Source organism: Bicyclus anynana, chromosome 4 (genome assembly GCF_947172395.1).
Source record: "Bicyclus anynana chromosome 4, ilBicAnyn1.1, whole genome shotgun sequence".
Lineage (NCBI taxonomy): Eukaryota > Metazoa > Arthropoda > Insecta > Lepidoptera > Nymphalidae > Bicyclus > Bicyclus anynana.
In genome coordinates, this window is record NC_069086.1 from 18,844,414 (window position 1) to 18,866,534 (window position 22,121).

The 22,121-nt window shown below is 40.2% G+C and overlaps 1 protein-coding gene across 1 annotated transcript in view; it reads left to right on the forward strand.

Moving 5' to 3' along the window:
- The window catches only part of LOC112049170 (uncharacterized), an 81,007-nt gene that overhangs the window by 57,518 nt on the left and 1,368 nt on the right, over positions 1-22,121 (forward strand). Inside the window, exons 4-11 of the mRNA XM_024086967.2 lie at positions 11,742-11,872; positions 13,041-13,221; positions 13,779-13,915; positions 14,890-15,009; positions 15,302-15,435; positions 15,668-15,765; positions 17,229-17,924; positions 21,916-22,018. Coding sequence (XP_023942735.2) covers positions 11,742-11,872; positions 13,041-13,221; positions 13,779-13,915; positions 14,890-15,009; positions 15,302-15,435; positions 15,668-15,765; positions 17,229-17,924; positions 21,916-22,018 — 1,600 coding nt within the window. The remainder of the gene's footprint in view (positions 1-11,741; positions 11,873-13,040; positions 13,222-13,778; positions 13,916-14,889; positions 15,010-15,301; positions 15,436-15,667; positions 15,766-17,228; positions 17,925-21,915; positions 22,019-22,121) is intronic.

Consider the following 22,121-nt stretch of genomic DNA (forward strand, 5'->3'; position numbering starts at 1 on the left):
GTCCCGTACATGACGTCACAATGTAAGAGCGGCTCAACATTTAAAAATGTACTACTTCACATTTTCTGTCGCGGTAGTTGCTTTACTCGTACGCGAGAGAAAGCGAGACACTAGTACAAAAGTCGAATGGGACGTCATTCTGTGGTCCTGTCATATAATTTTGTACTATATCCCTAATCGCGACGGAAATAGTATACGATGCGTTTAGAAATATTATTTTTTGAATTTGGATCTATTCAATTGACATTTTATAAAAATAAAAATTACTTAATAATTTAAAAACTGAAATATAATAACCAAGGTGAATCGATCTATTTTATAGGTTAAAAATAGGTTTGGCATTTAATATCAGTATGTAAGACAAACTATTACTAACATAGAATACTTGTACCGAATCGTAAATCTATGATTACTAAGCTATATAATTGTACTAGTACAAACATGACATTTGTACACGTTGCTTCAAACAAAGTTCAAATATGACATTTGTATTCGTTACTTCAAAATTCAAATGTAGTGCCAAGCTTCAGTACGCCTCGCCTCATTTGAAGTGGGACATTGTACTGCCCCGGTACAAAAAAGAGGCAACACTTACAAACTCTTTTTCAAGTCATGTCCTACCCAACACTAGTTACCTCATTAAAATGAATGCTGAGAACTAAGCAAGCTCCGTTTAAAACAGCTAATATATCAATTTCCTCATATTTAATTTGTAATTGTAAACTTCCTAGGATGCTCATTTTCATGCTAGAAGAATGGGCCGGTTTTACTCTTGTATTCTAACTTCTATCTCATCTACTTCCAGTGGTATTTTGTAACTATTACAAGTGAAGTAACTATCCAATTTATTTAATAATTTTATGTCACACGCATGACTAAGTTAATTACAATAAAGGTGAAGTAACACTCGCCAGCTGCGGGCAACAGCTAACGGTCGCGCGACTAGCGCGGCGTGCTGCAAGGACGTTACACCGGACCGGTTGTGTTCACTGTTTGTATGAGAGTCCGACTCCAACTCCAGTGCCGGTGATAGCTTTGTAGGGCTGTTGCACACTTTCGCTTCTTTTCAGGCAAACTTCATTTCAGGCAAACTGAATAGCTTCTTCTTCTATAAGGCACTTTAAAAACACCGTTTCGTTCTTACCATCGTATTTACTATAGCAAAATTATTCTGAATTTTAAATGCTTATTTGCAATATTTTTTACACCTGTGACATAAATAAAAAAAAATATTTTTAGGTAACAATTTTTTTTTATAACGGTCATTATACTTATAAACCGGTGTGATGATAAAATATCTATCTATAATGTAACTAACAATCAAATAATGGGTAAAACCTGATAAATAAGAACATGTTTGTGATCGATTAAAAAATTTACAATAAAAAAAATATTATTCGTTAGGATTGCAAAGTACCTGAGAGATTTTTAGAAATAATGCTAGAGTTACATTAGATTAAGGACAAGCTGACAGCCCTGAAACGAGTTAACGCCGGTCAAACCAGTACATTCCAATGTTACCCAGATCAATATTACACCACCTGCTAATAAAAATATAAATATTGTCCTGATCATACGTTAGTTTTGGTTGCCTAATACTCAGCGACCATAACTGTACCAAACGTGTATTATGTAACATGTTATGAGATGAAAATGTTATAGGCTACTATAAAGCGTCCCCAATAGACAGTGGAGCCCTGATCCCTAGTTCATAATATTCAAATTTAGTGATCCGGTAGCTTATACACAGTAGCGTTTTTCGCTAAATCAACCATTTCGCTTAAGTATGTTTCTACATTGGATTTATTGAGGGATTCAAAAATAATAACTCCTAGCATATAATTATACATATATCACCTTAACTTTAGCTTTCATTTCTTGAAGCTACCGAATGTTTTCGGTTTTAATAGCAACTTTGAAAACAATAACATATTTAGATTTGATTTGTCTTAACGTGGGTAATGCCAAGAGTCGAGTATCTGGTAGACGGCATGCCTGTTTGACTTCAAACCTCTGCAAGTGAAAATCCATGAGACGAACTAATACGAAGAGCGAACTAATCTGATGCGGTTTCATTTCTGCCACCCGACTAAAGTCGAAAGTTCCTCTCATTAGGGGCTTGTGGTTTTGGTAGTCTGCATCTCAGCTGACTGGCTAACTACTAATACAGTGTCCGATGAAAAGCGTTCATAAACTCAAAGTTAGCTCAGGGAAGTGTATGTGGAATGTAATCGTAGAGTAGGGTGAACTGAAAACAGGTAATTGGAGCGCGCAATAAGGAACGGCTGGAGTCGGGAGCCGACCGTAAAACTATTTGCGCCGCGTGAGGAAGTTACCTATGGTTTACTGGTTTAATGTTACTTTGATGATGGAAATGTGGATTGACGACGATTATGACCACCGAAATGGGATTTCCTGGCTTCTAATCCCAGCTGAAGTCTGATTAATAAATTATATGCGTATAGTTGAATGTTTGTTAATCAATCACGACAGAACGGCTGGGTGACATTTGAAACAGCGGTAGTTTATAGTCAACACTACGAACAACACTAAGGTTTTTTTATAGAACGATACGAGCGGTTCTATTGCTTTTAGCTAAATTCAACAGAATTGGAAAATCAAACATGTTTGACAAACTTACTTCTCAAACTTGACTTTTTCATTACTAAATGTTATAAACATTCAATAAAAACTTATGGGAGGCTTCGGCCGGGGCTAGTTACCACCCTACCGGCAAAGACGTACCGCCAAGCGATTTAGCGTTCCGGTACGATGCTGTGTAGAAACCGAAAGGGGTGTGGATTTTCATCCTCCTCCTAACAAGTTAGCCCGCTTCCATCTTAGACTGCATCATCACTTACCATCAGGTGAGATTGTAGTCAAGGGCTAACTTAAAAAATAAAAAAACCTGCAAATTATCAAACTGTTAGATAAACACGTTTGGTTTGACAAAAAAATCGATCTTTTAAATGGCGCTTAAATCATTCAAAAATCGTAAGTTTAGTGTTAAAAAAACAGTCAGTATGAAAAAACATTTTACAACATTGATATGACATTGAAAGAATATTCCGCCGAGGCCGATAGACTAGTTCGGGTATAAGAACTTCAGGCGATTAATACATTTGCTTAGGGGTCATTTGCATATTACCTACATGTTACGTCACCCTTGGGGGTATTGTAACACGTTATTATTGGAAAGGGTGAAACTGTGCCAGTAAGGGCGGGCCCCCGTAATGTATTAAATTTAGGGCAACTTAATTAGATAGTAGATTATAATAGTTCTTTAAGGTCTCGCGAGGCCAACTTATAGCGCTTCAGATTAAGGCTAAACCTGTACATACTACATACCTACTTATTCGATCGGCGGCTCAGGATCGTGATGTTTGGAAGTCCCTACAAAATGCCTTTGTCCTGCAATGGACGTCCATCGGCTGATATGATGATGATGATGATGATGATTTGCTATTTACTCCGCGAAAAACTATCGATTACCCTAATATAACGGCAATCCATTCTTCAAATAAATCAATTAATCATTAAGGTACGTCCACAAAAACTACCCACGTTTCCCCTTCGACCATGGAGCTTCCTCGGGAGATATTGACTCTGAAATACTCAGTTATAATGGCAACTTTGTTCATCGTAAACTTCTGAAAAGTAAATACGAACAAACGAGTCGTGTCGTTCTGTCGATTCCCAGCGAGAGCCAATTTAGAACTTTATCTATACTTCTATACTAATCTATCCTAATCTATACTCTATACTAATATTATAAAGAGGTAAAGTTTGTAAGTTTGTAAGTTTGTCACATTTTTTAAATTGGGTAATCTTCGGAACTACTGGTCCGATTTTAAAAATTCTTTCACCAGTAAAATGCTACATTATCGGGGAGTGCTATAGGCTATATTTTATATTGGTATCATATATATTAGCCGAGTTATCACAGTTTTTATCATACAGGTCGGACTGAAAATCCTCTTAAATAGACTTATTCGCATGCGCTGCCTTAACTATTGTGTAAAATTGAAATTAATGTATGGAGACTTTATGTATCTTTAAAAGTTCTACAAAAAAGTCCGCGACACCATATATCTATCTTCTATATATTAGCAGATATAGTACCTTTTGTGTTTTTTAATTTTATATACTTAGGTTTACGTCATTATTTATACAACTAAACTTTAATCCTTATTAAAATAAATTATTTATTAATCACAAGGATATTATGAAGATAAGATTTGCCCTTTACAGTATGTTAATTACTTAAATAGTTTCGGAGATAATATAAAATTTCTAAAAGACGCAGAAATTCCGCTATATGACGCCCGGCGCTTTCATTTACGTAGTTCCCGTTCCCGTGTGAATATGAGGATCAAACATAGCCTATGACACTTGCAAATAACGTAGCTTTCTATTGGTAACATAATTTTCCAAATCGGTCCAGTAGATCCAGAGATTACCTCCTACAACCACACGAACTTTACCTCTTTATATTATTAGCATAGAAGTCTCTATTTCTCTTGGTCATACCACCACTCTCGAAGGACTGGACCGATTTTGCTAAGGGTAATGAGTAAGATAGAGAAGTTACAGGGTAGGGTAGGGTACGGGTAGGGAAGCGTAGGGGTAGTGTAGGGGTAGAGTAGGTTTAGGGCCGGGTTTAGGGTAGTAGTAGGGTAGGGGTAGAGGTAGGGTAGTGGTGGGGTAGAGGTACGGGTAGGATAGTTAAGTGGTAGAGTAGTGGTAGGATAGGCGTGAGATAGGGGTACGGGTAGGATAGGAAAGGGATAGGGTACTGGGAGGGTAGGGGTAGGATGGGGGTAGGGTAGGGGTAGTGTGGGGGTAGGGGTAGGGTAGGGTAGTGTAGGGGTAGGGTAGATGTAGGGGTTGGGTAGGGTAGGGTTGGGGTAGTGGTAGGGTAGGGGTAGGGTAGGGTAGGGGTAGTAGTAAAGTTGACATCGAAATTTACGCGGACGAAGTCGCGGGCGTCCGCTAGTGTATTCTAAATTGGTTAGGATATGATCTGGTATTCGACTGCAGCAATTCAGCGTTTCTGGATGATGTCATATCAAACCAGCTAAAGGTAGACATCAATCATCTTAGATTGCATCGTCACTTAACACGAGATGAGATTGTAGTCAACCAGTCTATAAAATGAAGTTGAAAAATAAAAGATTTTTCGAGTAAACCATATATTATTGAGAGTTAATGATAAATTGTACGTAAATAGCATATAAGATTTCCTCATCTATAATTTCAGCACAGTGATGCGTGACGCGAATCGACCTTGAGGCTGCGTGGGCTCGGCTGACTCACTGACTCACTGATGATGCCTCCAGCTTTGTCTGCCCACGGACGGTGCTAAGCATCACCTATACGGTTGCACAACTTCTGTGTATTGTAATCATTAAGACTTGCTATTGTTGGAGATTAAGCTAATATTTTCAATCACCGTTACTCATGGAATCATATTCCTTTACTTTACCCACACTATCACTATCAGATATTATATCAACATAAGCAGATAGCTTAACGTTCTCTCTAAGACACGGGAGTGTAACACCGTTAACTCCGGACTGCTACCGAGAATTTCTTGGAAGTCGGAAAGTCTTAATATTTTATAGCCAAACCCAGGAAGGAGCCTTAGTAAAAATCCACACAGGCTAACTTCTGGACTGGCGACGCTGTTTATTGATTTGAATAAATCTCAATAAAAGACGTGGTAATTAAAAACAATAGCATGACGATTTGATGGAGTAGACGTGAATATAATGAGCGCGTGTGTTGCGGTGCCGGGGAATGCGAGACGCGTGTAGCAGACCGCCGGCGAGACTCGGCGACAGAACCTGAGGCGGATCCGATCACACCGCAGCGGCGGATCGGCTTACTGACCAATACTTGCGAAACGTTACGAAAGTCGGATCGATTTTCGTTTCGATACAGATCGCGGAGCATTATCGAAACGAGAGATGATAAAGTGACGTTCAAACATCTAGTACCAAATCAAAGCAAACCAAAGTTTCATTTTTTCTAGTGTACCTAGTAAGTCCTTTAGTCATTTCATTCGAAGCCGTTTACATTTTAATTTAAAATTCAGTCACTGATGCAGGGTTTTGAAACAGTTGAATAGGGATGATGAGAGTTTTTTAAATTTCATATAAATTAAGAATACGCTAATAGTAGAGCAATTTTGTAAAAGTAACAAGGTATCTGCGATCATTACTTTCGGAGCTACAGGGATTTAAAGGGTCAGATTTGCGGCGCTGCCGCGGATCCCTGATAACGCCCCATACAAAATGGTACGAACTTATGACATCGTAGGCAATTAATGATCGTTAGATTTGTATGGGTGTTTAAACAAAATAACTAATATCTTTGTTATTTCTGCGTTTATGTTTATAGTGTAGTGTATGTAAAAATGTCACATTTAATGTAAGAAAGCTAAAACTGTATGAATTTTCATCTAATTACGATAAAATATTTTTAGTAGATTTTGAAATTTTATAATCTTATTTATTTTGCAAATATATATCTTTGCTTTTTATGTATAAATTAGTTAACATTGACCTTATTTACCCAAATGTATCATAAAAATCAATATATTCAAACCCAGTCATCATCCCCATTCGTCCTACAATATAAAATAATAAGTCCATTTGAATATTCCATAAAGCGCATTTGCAATAAGTGAAATATTTTATTTGGAATAAATTTTGTACTGAGATAAATCAGCATCCAATCAGTCAATTAATCTGCTAATGGCATAATCCACGTTCCACCATGAATTAGTGAGACATAATCATGTTTAATGCTCGGCACTTTACCCGCGTAACCCGCGTATTGAGTGATTGTCATTTTGCATAATGTATTACCATAAATGGACATTTGATGGACAGAGAATATAGTCATAATAAATTGCTAGTTTATTATTAATACAGGAAAATCATCTTAATTTATTTTATTTAAATAAATTGGATTTACCTATACGTATATTGCGACTTTCTTAATTAATTATAAGGGAAATTTAAAATTTGCCGTAGGTAGTAGCGATATCAGTCATTAATACCACGTTGTTTGTTACTCGTACATTGTACCAGAACTGTAGTTCAATCAGATGGCTATGTCCCATCAGCTTTCAGTGGACAATGTAAAGCGATACTGTTTACCTATTAGCTAAGCCGACCTTGAATAGCCCCAATGTTACTCGCTACTTATTGGTTAATGTGCTTTTTGTAGGGTTTCATAATGACCTTCGATGATTTATAATCTGTCCAATTTCGATCTTTTATTTGTGTGGGTACGACTGCTTATATTGGAGTAACATTATCAGATCTGCAGTCTGATTATAAAGCACTTAAAGTTACTGCAATACCAATTTACTTCTCAACCATACATCAGATAAACTCCTAAGTATAAACTGTACCTACAGCAGTGATTGTCATCTAAGTAAATAAATAGGACTCAATAAAACTTTTAGGTTTCCTAATAAGTAATTATTTGTAATTTGTTTTGTTTCAAATATTGTACTGAATTTTAATGATAACTATTGAAATCTTAACTTGAACAGTTAAAACGTACTTATACTTTTTTATCTGGTCCAGTTTGTTCTCTTCTCGGACCAAAGTGTGTTTTGTAACTTTAATTTAAAGTTTTCAACTATAATAACCACCTAATTTAATTAATCTAATAACGATATCTGAAGTTTCAATAGTGCTTGTAAGTTAAGCCTAATTGTAAAAAAAAAAATACTTGGACTTTGACTTTATCGCTTGGTGCTTAATTCACTTCTTCTGATTATTACTGATCAGTAAAAGTTATGTATTTATTCCTGTAGTCTATTCCTGTATATTCCGCACTCACGTGCCTTCCAAACCATCTATTACGTGCAATCTACAATGGCTCTAAAGTTAGCTGATCCATTTGACAAATTCTATTGTTTTGGCTTATTAATATGATTGTTTGTTTGTTGTAGTTTGACGAAGTTTTGGTGAACACCAAATTGCCATCCAATAGCAGTCTCGGATAAGATGGACGGTGTTACAGGGATTACGTAACAGCGAGAAAGTGCGACTCATCCTAACTCGAGCGTGCAACTCATTAACAAACTGAATACGTTCATACTATTCCGTGTTGCTATGTCTAAATAATTTTCTAGATGATAGTAATTGTTATGAATCCAATTTTCAACCACTAGTAGCACTTTGAAGTCTGAATAGGTTTTCATAATCTTAATGGTCCCACGTTGTTTACATATTTAAATTATTTTTATTGGTGTCTAATAAACAAAAATAATAATAAATCAAAATATTGAATAAGTTCAGGCTTTAGTTTCCAGAAGTTGTACAATAAAAAAAGCTTTATTTTGATGTTATCCGTAAATACCTTACAAGTTTAGTAAATGGATATTTGCTATAATTTTTTAATCAAACAAAACCGCTGTTGTTTGTTATTATCGATTTATAAAATATATATTATTGCAAGACCAATATGGATTAATATTATTACACAAATACCATCTTTCACTTAGAAGCTTGTAGATGCCAGTTGAAGCTGGCAGATAACGATCAATCTTTGGAGTTTGAATGTGTAATATATTAAATAATAACAATTGAAATAACCTTGATAGTTTGTTCTCGCGAATTCACAATGGCTATGAAATCGAAAAGCGTGGCAGCCGACTCTGCCGTGATTATGTACGCTGTGGCGGAACTAATTCGGCTACTAATAGCGTTTGTTCAGCTAGATCGCAATAAAAGGCAATGTTGAGAGCATTCGCCGTAAGCCGCGTTTGTCGCCTAGAACTATGCTACTTTCAATTGGTTTTTCTTGCAACGTAACTCCTTGAGTCACCTGATATTAAGTGTTACTTAAGCTTTAATAGCACTGAGCGCTGGATCACTCCAGTCAGTCAAATTCAATACCGCAGTTTAGCAGGTCATCGATTGCCACCTGTGGTGTTAAGGAGTCAAGGGTCGCTACGACGTATATTTCGTTGTATTTTAGCAATTCCTGCATATGTGTCTTACTTATAATTAAAAGACTTTTATTTATTTACGATTATCTGAGTAGATACAGCCGTACAAGCGTTCTTAGTTTTCTATGGTTCAATTTAAGTTTTGTTGTCATGTGCTAGTTGCTTCTAGACCAATTCTTACAGATTAGTGATCAGTTAGTGCGCCTTTTAACAGGATTAAGCATATGACAGGATTATGAGCGATATTACCTACTAGAGCAGTGGCCATATGTCGCGACACCCGACACCGGCGTGACCATCCGCCCGCGCCCTTGCTCCCATTACAGCGCGCACGTGTAACTGCGGTACGCGCAGATTAGGGAGACGAGTGTTGTATGTGCTGACGTCGTATGATCAGCTGATGCATTTGTTAATATGACCAGACTCTCACCAGCTCTTCATAAAAGTAGTCCTACGAAAAGCTTTAGGGGAGAATCAAAATACTGGATATGTCTTCAGAAAATAGGTTGGCTGTTTAAATATTATCTACTTAATATAAAACTTGCCGACTACTCGATGTAATATTTGTGTTTTTCTTGGTTATGATTATAATGAAACAAAACCAGGTTTCTCCGGAATTAACTTGAGGAAGTTTTAGAGTACTCGCATATCTTCGTACGTACTAAAGATAAGACCACTCCAAGAAAATGCCTGCATAAAACTTACAAAAGCTAGAATGAAGACAACGAGTCGCATCTAACGCAATGAGTAATGTTCTCGCTAACTCTCCGCCTGGCCTTTTGTGACCGACTGAGTCGAGGCGCCGGTTGCCTTGCATAATACAATACTTTTTTTGTCCCCAGAGTACTCGTTTTTTGTACGACTGCACTAATTATTATGGAGATCATAAGAAACGGTGTCTTGAGAAACTTAAAACTTTTTTCCATTAAAGGCGTAAATCTACTGTACAATAAAATTGCATAACGATATTTGCTCAAGTGAATACATTAAATCTTTAATAGAAATAAAGGTTCTTTAGCTTTAAATCGTCTAAGAGCAAATCGACCATTATCGTTGTCTAGGCTTCGCTTCCCAAATGTTTTCTGTCCATGCTGCCTTTTACCAAAAAATGTTTGTAAGCAATGTTTGACGCCTTCTGTTTTCTTTCTGTTTACAGTCTATAGCTTTTTTTCATTGGACTTAATTGTTTCTTCATTCAGTGGTATAATTGAGTGTTCCGAGAATTCTCAGCCCGGCACTAATAATAAACGCGAGTACGTCTGGTTAGTCGGTTAGCTCATCAAGATAAACGCTTCGACAATTAACCTCAATGGAAATTATGATAACAGCAACAGATCTCGTCGCGGTGGGCGGATCGCTGGCGGCGGTATTTTCCTTGTGCCCAATAATTGGGTTTAAATCACCGAAATTAATGCACCAGATATAGGCTGATGGGTTCTCACTGGCACAACCCATCCTGCGGTTATTTATGTCATACCTGTTAATTGTCTTCATATTGGTTATATCTTAGCCCTAATTTAGTTGATTCTAAACTTATTTTGAGTAAGTAGTTGTGATTTATCTAATAACAATAAGTGTGAACTGAGTATGGTAGATGTAGACTAAATCAAGAAGGAGGATTGAACTTTTGGAGGATTTTTGTAATTAGTAGTAATTGGATTGGATTGAATTGAATTGAATTTTCCTCGTGGCAGTGCCCATCTGGGAATACTCTGTAGGAAATTCTATGTCTAGCCCTGCCGCAAAGCAGCATCGCTAAGTTAAGATATGCCGGTGAAATTACAAGCAATTAACAGCTAGATATTGAGATTGACGACCGCAGGGGTCTGCTGTCCTGTTTAGCCCACAGATATAAGCGCTAGTTTCTGTCCTATGCGGTCTTGCCAATAATTGTCGACTTCTTAGTTATTTTGTTTGTTATTAAAAAAGTACATGTATGTTATTGACTTACTTCATAAACATTATAATTTTCTAAGTCAAACAAAACTATTATAAATTTTGCAACTTTAAATGGAATACTTAATCAACAAATTGTTTTCGTGACAAGCGACTATCACGAAACGCTTCGTGATAGCCTAACCGAAATTTATCGTTGCCGTAATTAATTGAAGGAAGTTCGTGCCCCCGGCCCCCGGCCCCCCGCCCCCGGCCCGTCCGGTCACTTCCCCGGACACCCCATCACCAGCGCCTTCGGGAAAGGCACTGATAATATTCTTTATCGGGGCAAATGGATGACGGCTTACAAGGGTAGCTTAAGGGTCGATAACGGTAGAGGGCGTATAAAAGCGTTTTAAAAATGATTTGCTCGTAAGTTAATAGCCTCTATGTCATCATAGTAAATGTCAATACTAAAAATAATGCGAAAGTCTTTCTGTTACCAATATACAACTAAACCTTAAAACCGATTTTGAACTTTTGTACAGAAATTAACTTTTTTTGCGAAGTTGTTATCTAGTTTATTATAATACTATATTTTTTTTGTATAGAAGTGCAGCAATCGTCACATCTTTTATAATAGTATGTCGTATATGGTATGTTGTTAGATAGTCAACAAAGCTATTTTAAAATACCTACTCATATAATACGAGTACATGACACGATGCCGACGAACAGTTGCCGAATTGGAGAGAAACATGGGCCACGTTTGCTACCGATGCGCATCCCTGTCCGTTTCGGAATTTTTGATAATATAATAGTAGGTAAAATGTTTAATGTGTATCGATAAAAAGCTATTGTAAGCTGAATGTTGTGATGTGTTTGTTTGCAGAGAGGAAGTGAGGAAGCACGCGGTGCGGTGGAACGCGGAGTTCTCGTTCGTGTGCAAGATGTGCGCCAACGCCAACACCGGCGTGCTGGAGCCGGCGCTCATGAGGGTCTCCGTGCGCAAGGAGTGCAAAGGTATGCCTCTTGGTAATAAAATACAAGTTGTATGTGAAGATGTTGTGTAGTAGAAAGCCATCGCCTAACAGAGCACCACCTTTCAGGAGACTCGTAACTTATATACATCAAACAAATCCAACAATATGCTACTCTATGTCCATCTTAATAGGTAAGCATGACGGTCGAGCTGTCACAAGGCAGGGCAGGGCTCTTCTGCTATTTCTAGAAGTCTGAAAAATAATCTGAAGTCCTGGCATTTGTACTAAGTACAATGCATGGAAGTTTTGTATCATATTTATCTCTTCTTGCCTATTCTGATTATACGTATAGGTACATACGTTTGAGACATTTTGTCACCTAAGAAATAGTTTAAGAGAAAAACCATTAAAAAGTCTACCCAAGCTGAAAAGCAACTCGCGTTGTTGTATAAATTTCCTTTCAGTGATTTTAAAAGTTGGCAACGATCGGCAAAAAGCAAAAGAAATATCCAAGTTATAGCGCTGCTGTTATAGCCGACCATCGAGTCGACATTCAGCTCTACACGACGAGTTACGGAGCTATTCAACTCGTTCCACTTACTCGTTCAGAACGTATTTCTGTTTCATTGGATATTTTCATTTCACACATTATATTTCGGTCGAGAAATAAAAATTGTGAGCTGAAACATTTAATGTTCTGAAAGAATTATCTTTGTGTAGTTGTAGTGTATTAACTATTAGTTGAAACAATGAATCCTTGCACTCTCTTCATTTAGCAGGTATTTCCAGTCGTAATTCCAATGTGTAATGACAAAATTATGCGGAATCACTCACCACATCGTGCTAGCGTAGTGCAGCTTTGCTTAAGTTAATTTTTTTATAACAGAATCTCTTCTGAAAATTTCATCTTCACAGGATGTCGAGAAATTATTTAGGAGCACTTAGGAGTAGTAGGAGGTATGTTATCATATCATCATTTTCATATTTTTTGTCAAATGTTTCTACGTTAACGACTCAGCCGCTGAACCGATTTGTGATGCAATTTGGCACAAATATATCTACAAATATACAGGACTCTATTCTATAACTCAAATCGTGCAGTGAAGGGCGACCATTAGTGAAACTCAACGTCAACTCAACTCAACTCAACGTCGCCATAATAAATTCAGAAGTCGTCTCATAACCAGTCGCGTTCGTTGACGTTGCAGGTGGAAGGTCGTACCAGAAGCTGGGCTTCTGCGACGTGAACCTGGCCGAGCTGGCGGGCGCGGGCGACACCACGCGGCGCTGCCTGCTGGAGGGCTACGACCCGCGCCGCCGCCAGGACAACTCCGTGCTGCGGATACGCATCAAGATGAATATGATCTCCGGCGACCCGCTCTTTAAAGTGTGAGTGATACCTTGCATCAATTTCTTTAAGTGTGATGCATCAACTTTTGACGATCTCTGATTGTCAACAGAGAGGCCCTGGGTTGGATTGCCAGCACGGGTTGGTCAGGATTTTATTATTTGTTAATTGGTTCAGGTCTGGTCTGGTGGTAGGCATCGGCCGTGGGGTGGGGCTAGTTACTACCCGCAGAGACCACCAAGCAATTTACCATTCCGGTACGATGCCCGCGTAAAAATCAGAGGTCAGAGTTAGGGATAGAATGAACTTGCACCTCTTCCAAGTAAGCCCGCTTTCAATTTTGACTGCATCGACACTTAAATTCAAAAGATATCGCAGTCAAGGCCTAACTTGAAAGTGAATACAAAAACCTTACCTGTTCGAGAGTGTAGTTCGGGAGTGTAGTTTTATTCCGGGTTGCGGGGTCAGTGGTCAGGGCGTTCGTTGGCCCCTCTCTGGTTATCTACGCCGCCCGCAACTAAAGGCGCCCCGCTGGGTGGGTGGGGATTATTGTCCCAATAAATTTTTAAAAACCAGTATTTTTTGTATATATTTCCAGTCCTGAAAGAAAGCAAGACGTAGCAGAGAAGACGGGCGGCGACAGCGGGTCGGAGAGTGCGGCGGCGGCCGACGACGACTGCGCCTCCTCCACCGCCAGCTCCGGCTTCGGCTCGCTCACAAAGAAGAAGAACTATGGTGAGATGACAGTTAGAGATGCACGAGCAGCTCCTTGTGAGAGTAGAACATCTATTGGCTAACTTTACTGAACACCTCTCGGCATTTCTTTATAAGTAGGATATACAAATTACATATAGGAGGGTAATTGGGAGACGCTTCTGGGCTTACACTCTTTTGCCATATGGCCATACGGAATTCCTGCACGGTCAGTTATTAAATTATGTAGGATTATTATGACTGCAGCAACAGTTTGCGACCTGTCCGAGGGTTAAGTGAGGTTAGTCCTGAATCCCTGATACCACTAGTTGGATAAACATCCGGGATGACGTAAGAAATCGGATCACCGAAAGTGATCTGTCCTGACTATCTATCGTCCAACTGAAGGTCGAGTGCTGCTGAGAAATCTGTGCCATTGGTTGGATAAATGTCCAGGGGAACGTAAGAAATCGGCATAATTGAAACTGATATATCTAATAAATAAATAACTATTTTAGCAGACTCAGAAGTAGATTACAAAAATAAAAAAATCAATGTTGAACAAAGGTTATGATTAAAACATTTGTCAGGACAACTTAATTAACAAATCAAACTGTAACCAAAATAAGACTCTAGAATGGCAGAGAATGAGTGGAGTCACGCACTTGTGAACGTTGTGTGTAGGGTTAAGGGCGTCCTTGATAGTACCCTTTTCCACTCCCCTTTTCCACTCAAGTCACTCTCCCCGCCTATCCCAAGTAATCCATAAAGAATTACACAACAAGAAATGTGGACGGCTCGAACGCCACTCATATACGCCGACCGCACGACGAGAGCAAGTCTCAAGTCGTTCCCGCCAACCGATCGGGAGTTAGAGAGAACTCCCCACTCTTTACGGAAACAAGTTGCGCCACCTGACGTCATATCCGCGTCAGACTACTATTTCCCACACCTATTTATTTATCGTCCGGCTACTGGTGGGGCCGTGAGTTAATGTTTGTAGTGTGTGTGCACAGAGGGCGTGCCGCCGGCGCTGTCGTCCCTGCCGTCGTGCGAGCTGCCGTCGCCGGAGGTCGAGGAGCCTCCGCCCTTGCTGCTGCCCGCCGCGCCGCCCGTCACGCTGCCCGACTTCCCCGGTAACTAACCTATGCCTATGCTTTACTGATAGAGAGAGACGATAGTTCCAACTTCCGGGTAGGTCAGGTCAAGCTGGACATGATTGTTCATATTATTCCCAATTAAACTTTGATATTTGCCTTCGATACCATCTATGGTAAAGGTATGGTTTGATAAACTCAGCTTTAATAAAATGACGAAGATCTAGCCACTTGGCAATAATTTTTTTTTTAGTAAATAAATATATTTTATTTATACAAGTTATATCTCTGGTGTAGCATAACATTAAAAATGACCAATTGGTGCTTTCAGGGTTAATAATATCAAGTCAAACCCCAGTCCCGGCGGTGGGCGTGGGCGTGGGCGGCGGTTGCGCGGCGTGCCTGTCGCAGCAGCACACGCACTCGCGGAACTCGTCCAACACCTCCGGCGACATGAGCAGTAAAGTGAGTACTGCACTTCATTACTGCTATATTACTATTTTAAGAGGGAATCGATCCACTTGGACGTGGATGTGACCACGGTAGGAAAGTCTCACAGGAAAAGTCGTCATTTCTTCACCTGCGTTCATTAATCGTAATTCTTGAGAAACTTCGATAGCTGAAAAAGTTGTAAAACAGTCTGTCATGAATTTAAGTTTAATTTAGGTTACTGAATGCATGAATTGTTGTCTCGCAGGCGTCGGGCTACGGCAGCTCGGTGTCGGCGGCGTCCGCGCACTCGCGCCAGAGCTCGGAGGGCGACTCGGCCGACTGCGCGCGCCCGCACCACAACAGGTAACGGGCGCGCCCGCACGCAGCGTGCGCACGGTGCGCATTATACGCACTGTGCGCACGCTGCCTCGGTTGCCTTTGCCGCTCTAAACTTGCTTCAGATGGTTGATGGCCACAGGGCGGCACTTAGTGAAGCGTGCTCTTCATATGCCCTTCTAAGTGATAGTACAACACTATCAATGTGTAGTCACAACAATCTATTTTACGCAATAATATTTTATATTGAAATTTGCCGCGAATTTGCTGTTTTAGTGTGAAACATACTGTCAGAAGTACTAGATGCATATTGTCGATTATTAGCGGCGCAATTTTCATTATCACTCTCTCTTTCGTTGCGATGGGATAAAAGATGACAGCGATATTTTCGATTTCGCTGCTGTTGTTCGACAATATGTCTTTTTCTAGTCTTGAAATATGTTGTTAAGCCATTTATTTCTAATATATGAAAATCGTAAGAAAGTGATGATCGATCGCTTCGAATTTGTAGAGCGTTGTTTTACTCACACTTGTGTGTTAAATAAATAAATATTATCACTATTGGAAAAAAACGTTAGTTTTTACAAATGCGATTTTTATACTACAACAATACAACTACAATGTTTTAAGTTAAGCTGTTCTTTAATACCATGATATACTTTATTTAGGCAAATTACTTGTAATAAACTAAGCGTTATGTTTGGGTCGTGCATGCAAACATCAGCATGTTTCGGATGGAAATATGGAAACACCACCAATATTTTTACATATATGTTCATTTATTGTTAAAAACAATCAGTTTTAATCAATTTGTCCACTTTCCTTCATTTTCAATATTTTCTATAATTTGTTTCTTATCCCAAATAAATAACAGATGATGGTATACACTTCTTATGCCGGAAATATTTTTCTGAGTGTAAAATTTAACAACTTTTAATTTCATCATTCCCGTGTGATCTTGTTTGTATTAAAATGATGATGATTACATTTCTTGAAAGCATATATTTCGGAGTATGGCATCGGGTGTTTGCGCCTTCCGTTCGGGAGTTGGAATGTTTCTGAACCTTTATTTTTGTACAATGGACTTGGTGTGTTACAACTTCTGTACGACGTGTGGAGGAGTGTCTGGCTTGCCCCTGAAGTGTACATAGGCCCTGCACTGCCCCGTACCGCTTCCCCTAACACGAGTGTCCGGTCACTAACACGCTCTGGCTCATCCACGGCTCCCGCAGTAGCATCCACAGACCTGCCGACGGATAAGACCGCATCGGCTGACATTGCGCATGCATTCAGTTTCAGTGATTACTCGTTTTGACTTTGACGTGGGTGTGTATGTATCACTTGGAAAGTCGATTCAACCTTAATTTGGTGATCACTAATGGTATCACGTTGGCACATCTGTAGATGCTATATTGATATATTTTTATTTTTTATTTGCTCCCCCTTCCCTCCCTCGGCTCCTCCGCCCTCCTGACCCGCAACGATCACAGCGTGCGCGTGGAGCGGACGACCACCACGACGACGTCGGTGTACGTGCCCGCACAGAGTTGCAAGCACACGGGTCGGACGCTGGCGAAGCTGCTGCTCGAGAAGACGGTCCGGTCCGAGTCGTCGGACGTGTACCTCGACGTCACCGACTCGACGCTGACCGGCTCGGAACTGTACCTCACGCCCAACGCCACCCTCGCGAACCCCCCCGACTTGATCCCGCGCCACGCTCTCCAGTCTCCCTCCAGCGAGGAGTACCGGACGCCGGAGTGCACCGTGCTCGACGAGCGCTCGTTCGCGATGCCGACGTACTTCGACAAGAAGAGGAAAGCGGCCTCCGTGATCGTGTCGGCGGTGCGGCCGCTCACCAACTTCCACACGTTCAAGCAGAAGTCGCTCACGACGCTGCCCGCGTGCGCCGAGAGGCACCGGAAGGTCGAGGAGCTGTTCACCAACTTCCCGTTCCTGACGCCGCTCGCGCACCGCAAAAACTCGCTCGTGTCCGCGGCGCGCCTGTCGGGCTGCCTCGAGGACGAGTTCTACTGCATCCCGTCCGAGGCGGAGGCCGAGTGCGGCTCGGCGGAGCGCATCGACGTGCGCCACCGCTTCCGCAGCCTGTCCAACCAGGCGCTGGGCGAGCCGCTCACGTCCACGCCCAAGGCGGAGCCGGAGCGCCACAGCTACAACGAGTGCCCCAGGTGAGTGCGGTGCACGCCTCCCTCCGCCTCCGACCCTCCCGCTGACACCTCCACACTAACCTCTGTCGCTGGGTGCGGGGCTTACGACTGTCTAAACTCTAAAGCCGCCATTTTCATTCTAATCTCTTTTGTCTTGTCGTTTTTTATCTGTTGAAGTGAAGTTTTGCGGGTCGTGTTTGAACGTGTTAATAATAAGTGTTATATTTTTTTATGTGCGAAAAATGGGTAATATATTTTTAAGAACTATATTGTTGTAAAATTATTATATTGGTTTCATGTGTTTCTAAACGTGGTGTGTACATGTTATTGTCATAAAATAAGTCATAGTGTGTATTTTTAAGGTATTTTTATTGTACTTTACATAAAAATGGTTGTAAATAATATGATTTGTGCCGTGTCTCATTGCCAAGATTCGTTCGACTGCAGATGATCTGTCGATCGTGTCGCGTGTCTTGGATATGAGAACTGTCACGAAATGGTCATGTGATGTACTGCCGACGTAACTGTACGTCGGTAGACATGACGTAGTGGTGCTAACCGGCGGGTCCGCAGGCGCGAGGCGGGCGCGGGCGCGGGCGCGGCGGACGGCTGCACGTGCGGCGCGCTGCGCGACGGCTCGCTGCCGCGCCGGCCCAGCTCGGCGCTGTGCGTACACCTACCCGCGCGGCTCGCACGCACGCACGCACACACGCACACACGCACACCCGCACCACCCGCCCGAGACAACTGTGCACCTCGCGCTGGACATGTGCTACTGTAATACCCGCTTTACACTCCGTAATCCCTTTGAAGCGGTACAAAATTCCGACACCGATCGGGAAATGGCGCGAAGCGTGAATGTGAACACGGCGAACGGCCTCCACACTCACAGTTGACGCCGTGAGCGGGCACGCAACACACACAGGTGCACAGTTAACTCGCACAATGTAATACACAATCCACACAGTACACATACTTCGCCAAAAACAGGCATACTGTTTTTATACACTTTTAAATAAAAAGACAGTCTTAAATTAGGTACACGCGTTTTAAAAATTGAGGGATATTTTACCTAATTACTATTTAACAACTATAATTGAGAAAGTGTTATGAGAAAATAAATAAGAAAAAGTCGATATTAAAAAATATCCGGTTCGCAGGACCATCTTTATTTAACACACATACAAACACATACGCACATGCACGGGCACACGCCCACACACACACACACACACACACACACACACACACACACACACACACACACACACACACACGCGCGCGAGCCGTGCGTATGTTATTCGATGTTGTCTCGTGTCGATGTTAGAATTGTGCTTTTTTCGGTTTAGTAGCAGAGAAAATAAATACTGTATTATTAGATTTATATGTTCATCCTTTCGTTGAATATTTTATAAATGTTTTATTTTTTAGCCTAGATAGTAATATTTCTATCTTATTTATGATGTTCTAATACCTTTTCACATGTTTGTAATATTGAGGTACATTCAAATCAGAACCAATGTGCAAAAGACGCAGTATAGTTTGACTACTTTTAGAAATTAGTTTGCATGTAGTGGCAAACAGCGCCTTGGTGTGTAGAACTGAAGGAACATTCCCTAACAAAGTAAACCTTTCATTAATGCGCACAAACGTGCTTGGTCTATCCTACCACTACAACCAAAGCCTAACAGACCTGGAATAGATATATATTTAAATTGTATTGTTTATGAAAAAAGTGAACTGGATCATAACTGGAGTTATCACTAATATTTGATAAAACGTAGCTCATTGGTCTCCTTAAAAACATATGCGCATCGTTAAAAGTTGTGTCTAAAGTTTTACTAGTCAGTATCGTGCACAGAGCCTTAGATCTTGTATATTATGGAAAAGAAAACAAAATAATAAAATGGATGGATGAGATCTGGCCCTGATAGTAGCAACAATAAACAAATCGCACATTGTGGCCGATTTGATTGTACCTATAGAATAGTTTTGATTATAGGATCAAGTTTAATATTTTTTGAAAGCATGCGTTTCTTTGTCTTTTTCGCTTCCGAACCGCCTCCGCTTGTGGTTTGTTGCAGTCGCAGTGCTTGTGCATGAGAGGATAGCGTGTCTAGGGACTATGACACGTCACTCGTTTTGCGAATTCCTTGGGGATATCACCAAATCAAGGTGATTTGGAATGGTGATTCCGTACCTGGAAGCATTTTTGGTTGTAGACCGTGGATATCGTATGAGTTGTTAATGGCACCGAGGTGCTTCAATATCGGCTGTTGTTTTATGATGATAAATATGAGCACTAACTTTAAAAAATAATATAAGATAACTAGAATTCTCAAGTTAAGTAAATGTAAGATAACTAGAATTCTGAGTTACCAAATAGCCAACTCTAGTTGGCTATTTGGTAACTCATTAAAGAATACTGACATCTCAATATTTTATCGACTTTTCGGTATTACTTTAACGAATAAAATGTCTTCCAACATTTTGTGATATTTCTTGGGCCTTCGTAAATTTAACAAAAATGTCATTTCCCTGCGACAATAATTACATCGGAATTTAACGTTACGCCCCTAGACGAATATAATAACAATTAAAAATTAATTATAGGAAAAATGGTTTTTATGACACCACTAAAGTTACAAATAAACAAGCCTCTACGTGTAGTAAAAGGCAGCTGCTAACTGAGGGCCTAGTGGCAGTTTGATACTGTGACGATCGCGTTAACGTAAACGTGAAATTCTAAGCAATTGAAACAGCGCCATCTAGTGACACTACTGCACAACTGTTTCAATTCCATATAAATTTGCGTTTACGTTAACGCGATAGTAACAGTATGAAAACATTGATAAGTCTCACTAGGCACGCTGAAGTACATTAGAAGACGTACCAGCACACGTTTGCGTACGCGTCTGCGTACCTACCCCTGGGGGTAAAACAACTTTACGCACTTACGTATTCAGTGTGTACGTATTCTAATTCAGTCATTTAAAATACCTGTACATCGTAATAAAATCTCGATCATTTTAACTTAATTTAATTAAATTTTAATACTTATAATGACACTAATTTTACCATAAATCCTACATGAAATTTTAAAATACATTAAACTATTTAAACACCTATAAAATAACAAGTTAAGTTTTACACTGCAGTAATTGGTGGTCTGTAGTAATAGTTACAATAATAATTTATGTCTCTCATTTATTTATTACTTCTTTTTTTTAAATTTTTAACAATATAAGTATAAAATACAAAACATTATTAAAAATTTATAAAAAAAAAATTCACCCTCCCGCTGCGGGACATTTGAGTGCCCAAGCAACCGGTGGTCAGGGCTCCAGAGTGAGGAACCTCCTCACAATACGCGCCGTCTCAAGAATCACTGCCTTTTTTCAATAATAATTATTATTATAAAAGTTCAATTAACTGGAAATAATTAACATTTCTTTAAAACACGTAGTAGTTTTTAATTCACAAGTTTCAATGTGTATGTTTATCATTTCTTACGAACATACAAAAAAATAAAAACAAAAGTCGTTGCTTTTTTAATTAATAGTTGACAACGCAATACCTTAGTTAGACATTGTCGATGTTGCAGTCATTGATAATAATTTTTGACGTCAGAGTGAAATGCTTAATACTTGTTTTAGTTCGCTAGCTTTAGGCTCCAATAACATTAGTCCAGAGCCGAAACCCAGCGTCGCACCATGTGTACAAACATGCGCCCGTATGTTATATTTTACTTAGATTTTAGTATTATGTCAGTATTGCTTCGACTCGGACGGCTATCCGATGCGCGTCTTTGTATTCAAAGTCCCTGCATACATAACTTGTAAGTACTTGAAGTTGAAATGGAGATAGAGTTTAATAACGCATAAAAAAATGTTGCGATGCTTCGTGTCGACTCTGCGGTAATGTGAATGCAGCCTTAGAACAAAAATGCATTAGGTTAATTTTCCTCTGACGGTGTGAGGTAGTGCGCGTATGTAACGGGCCCCTTCGACAGGAACCCGTCGTCGGGCTCGCTGACGGCGTCCGCGTCCGAGAGCGGCTCGCTGGAGCGCGCGCGCGCCGCGCACGAGCGCCGCCTCGCGCCCGCCGACGACCAGGTGAGCCTACTTCTTGTACGAATTGTGTGAACAGAGCCAGTAGATTTTGTAGCAGCTTGTAGTTAATAGTGATGTACCACGGTAGTGTGTCGACTGTTATCGA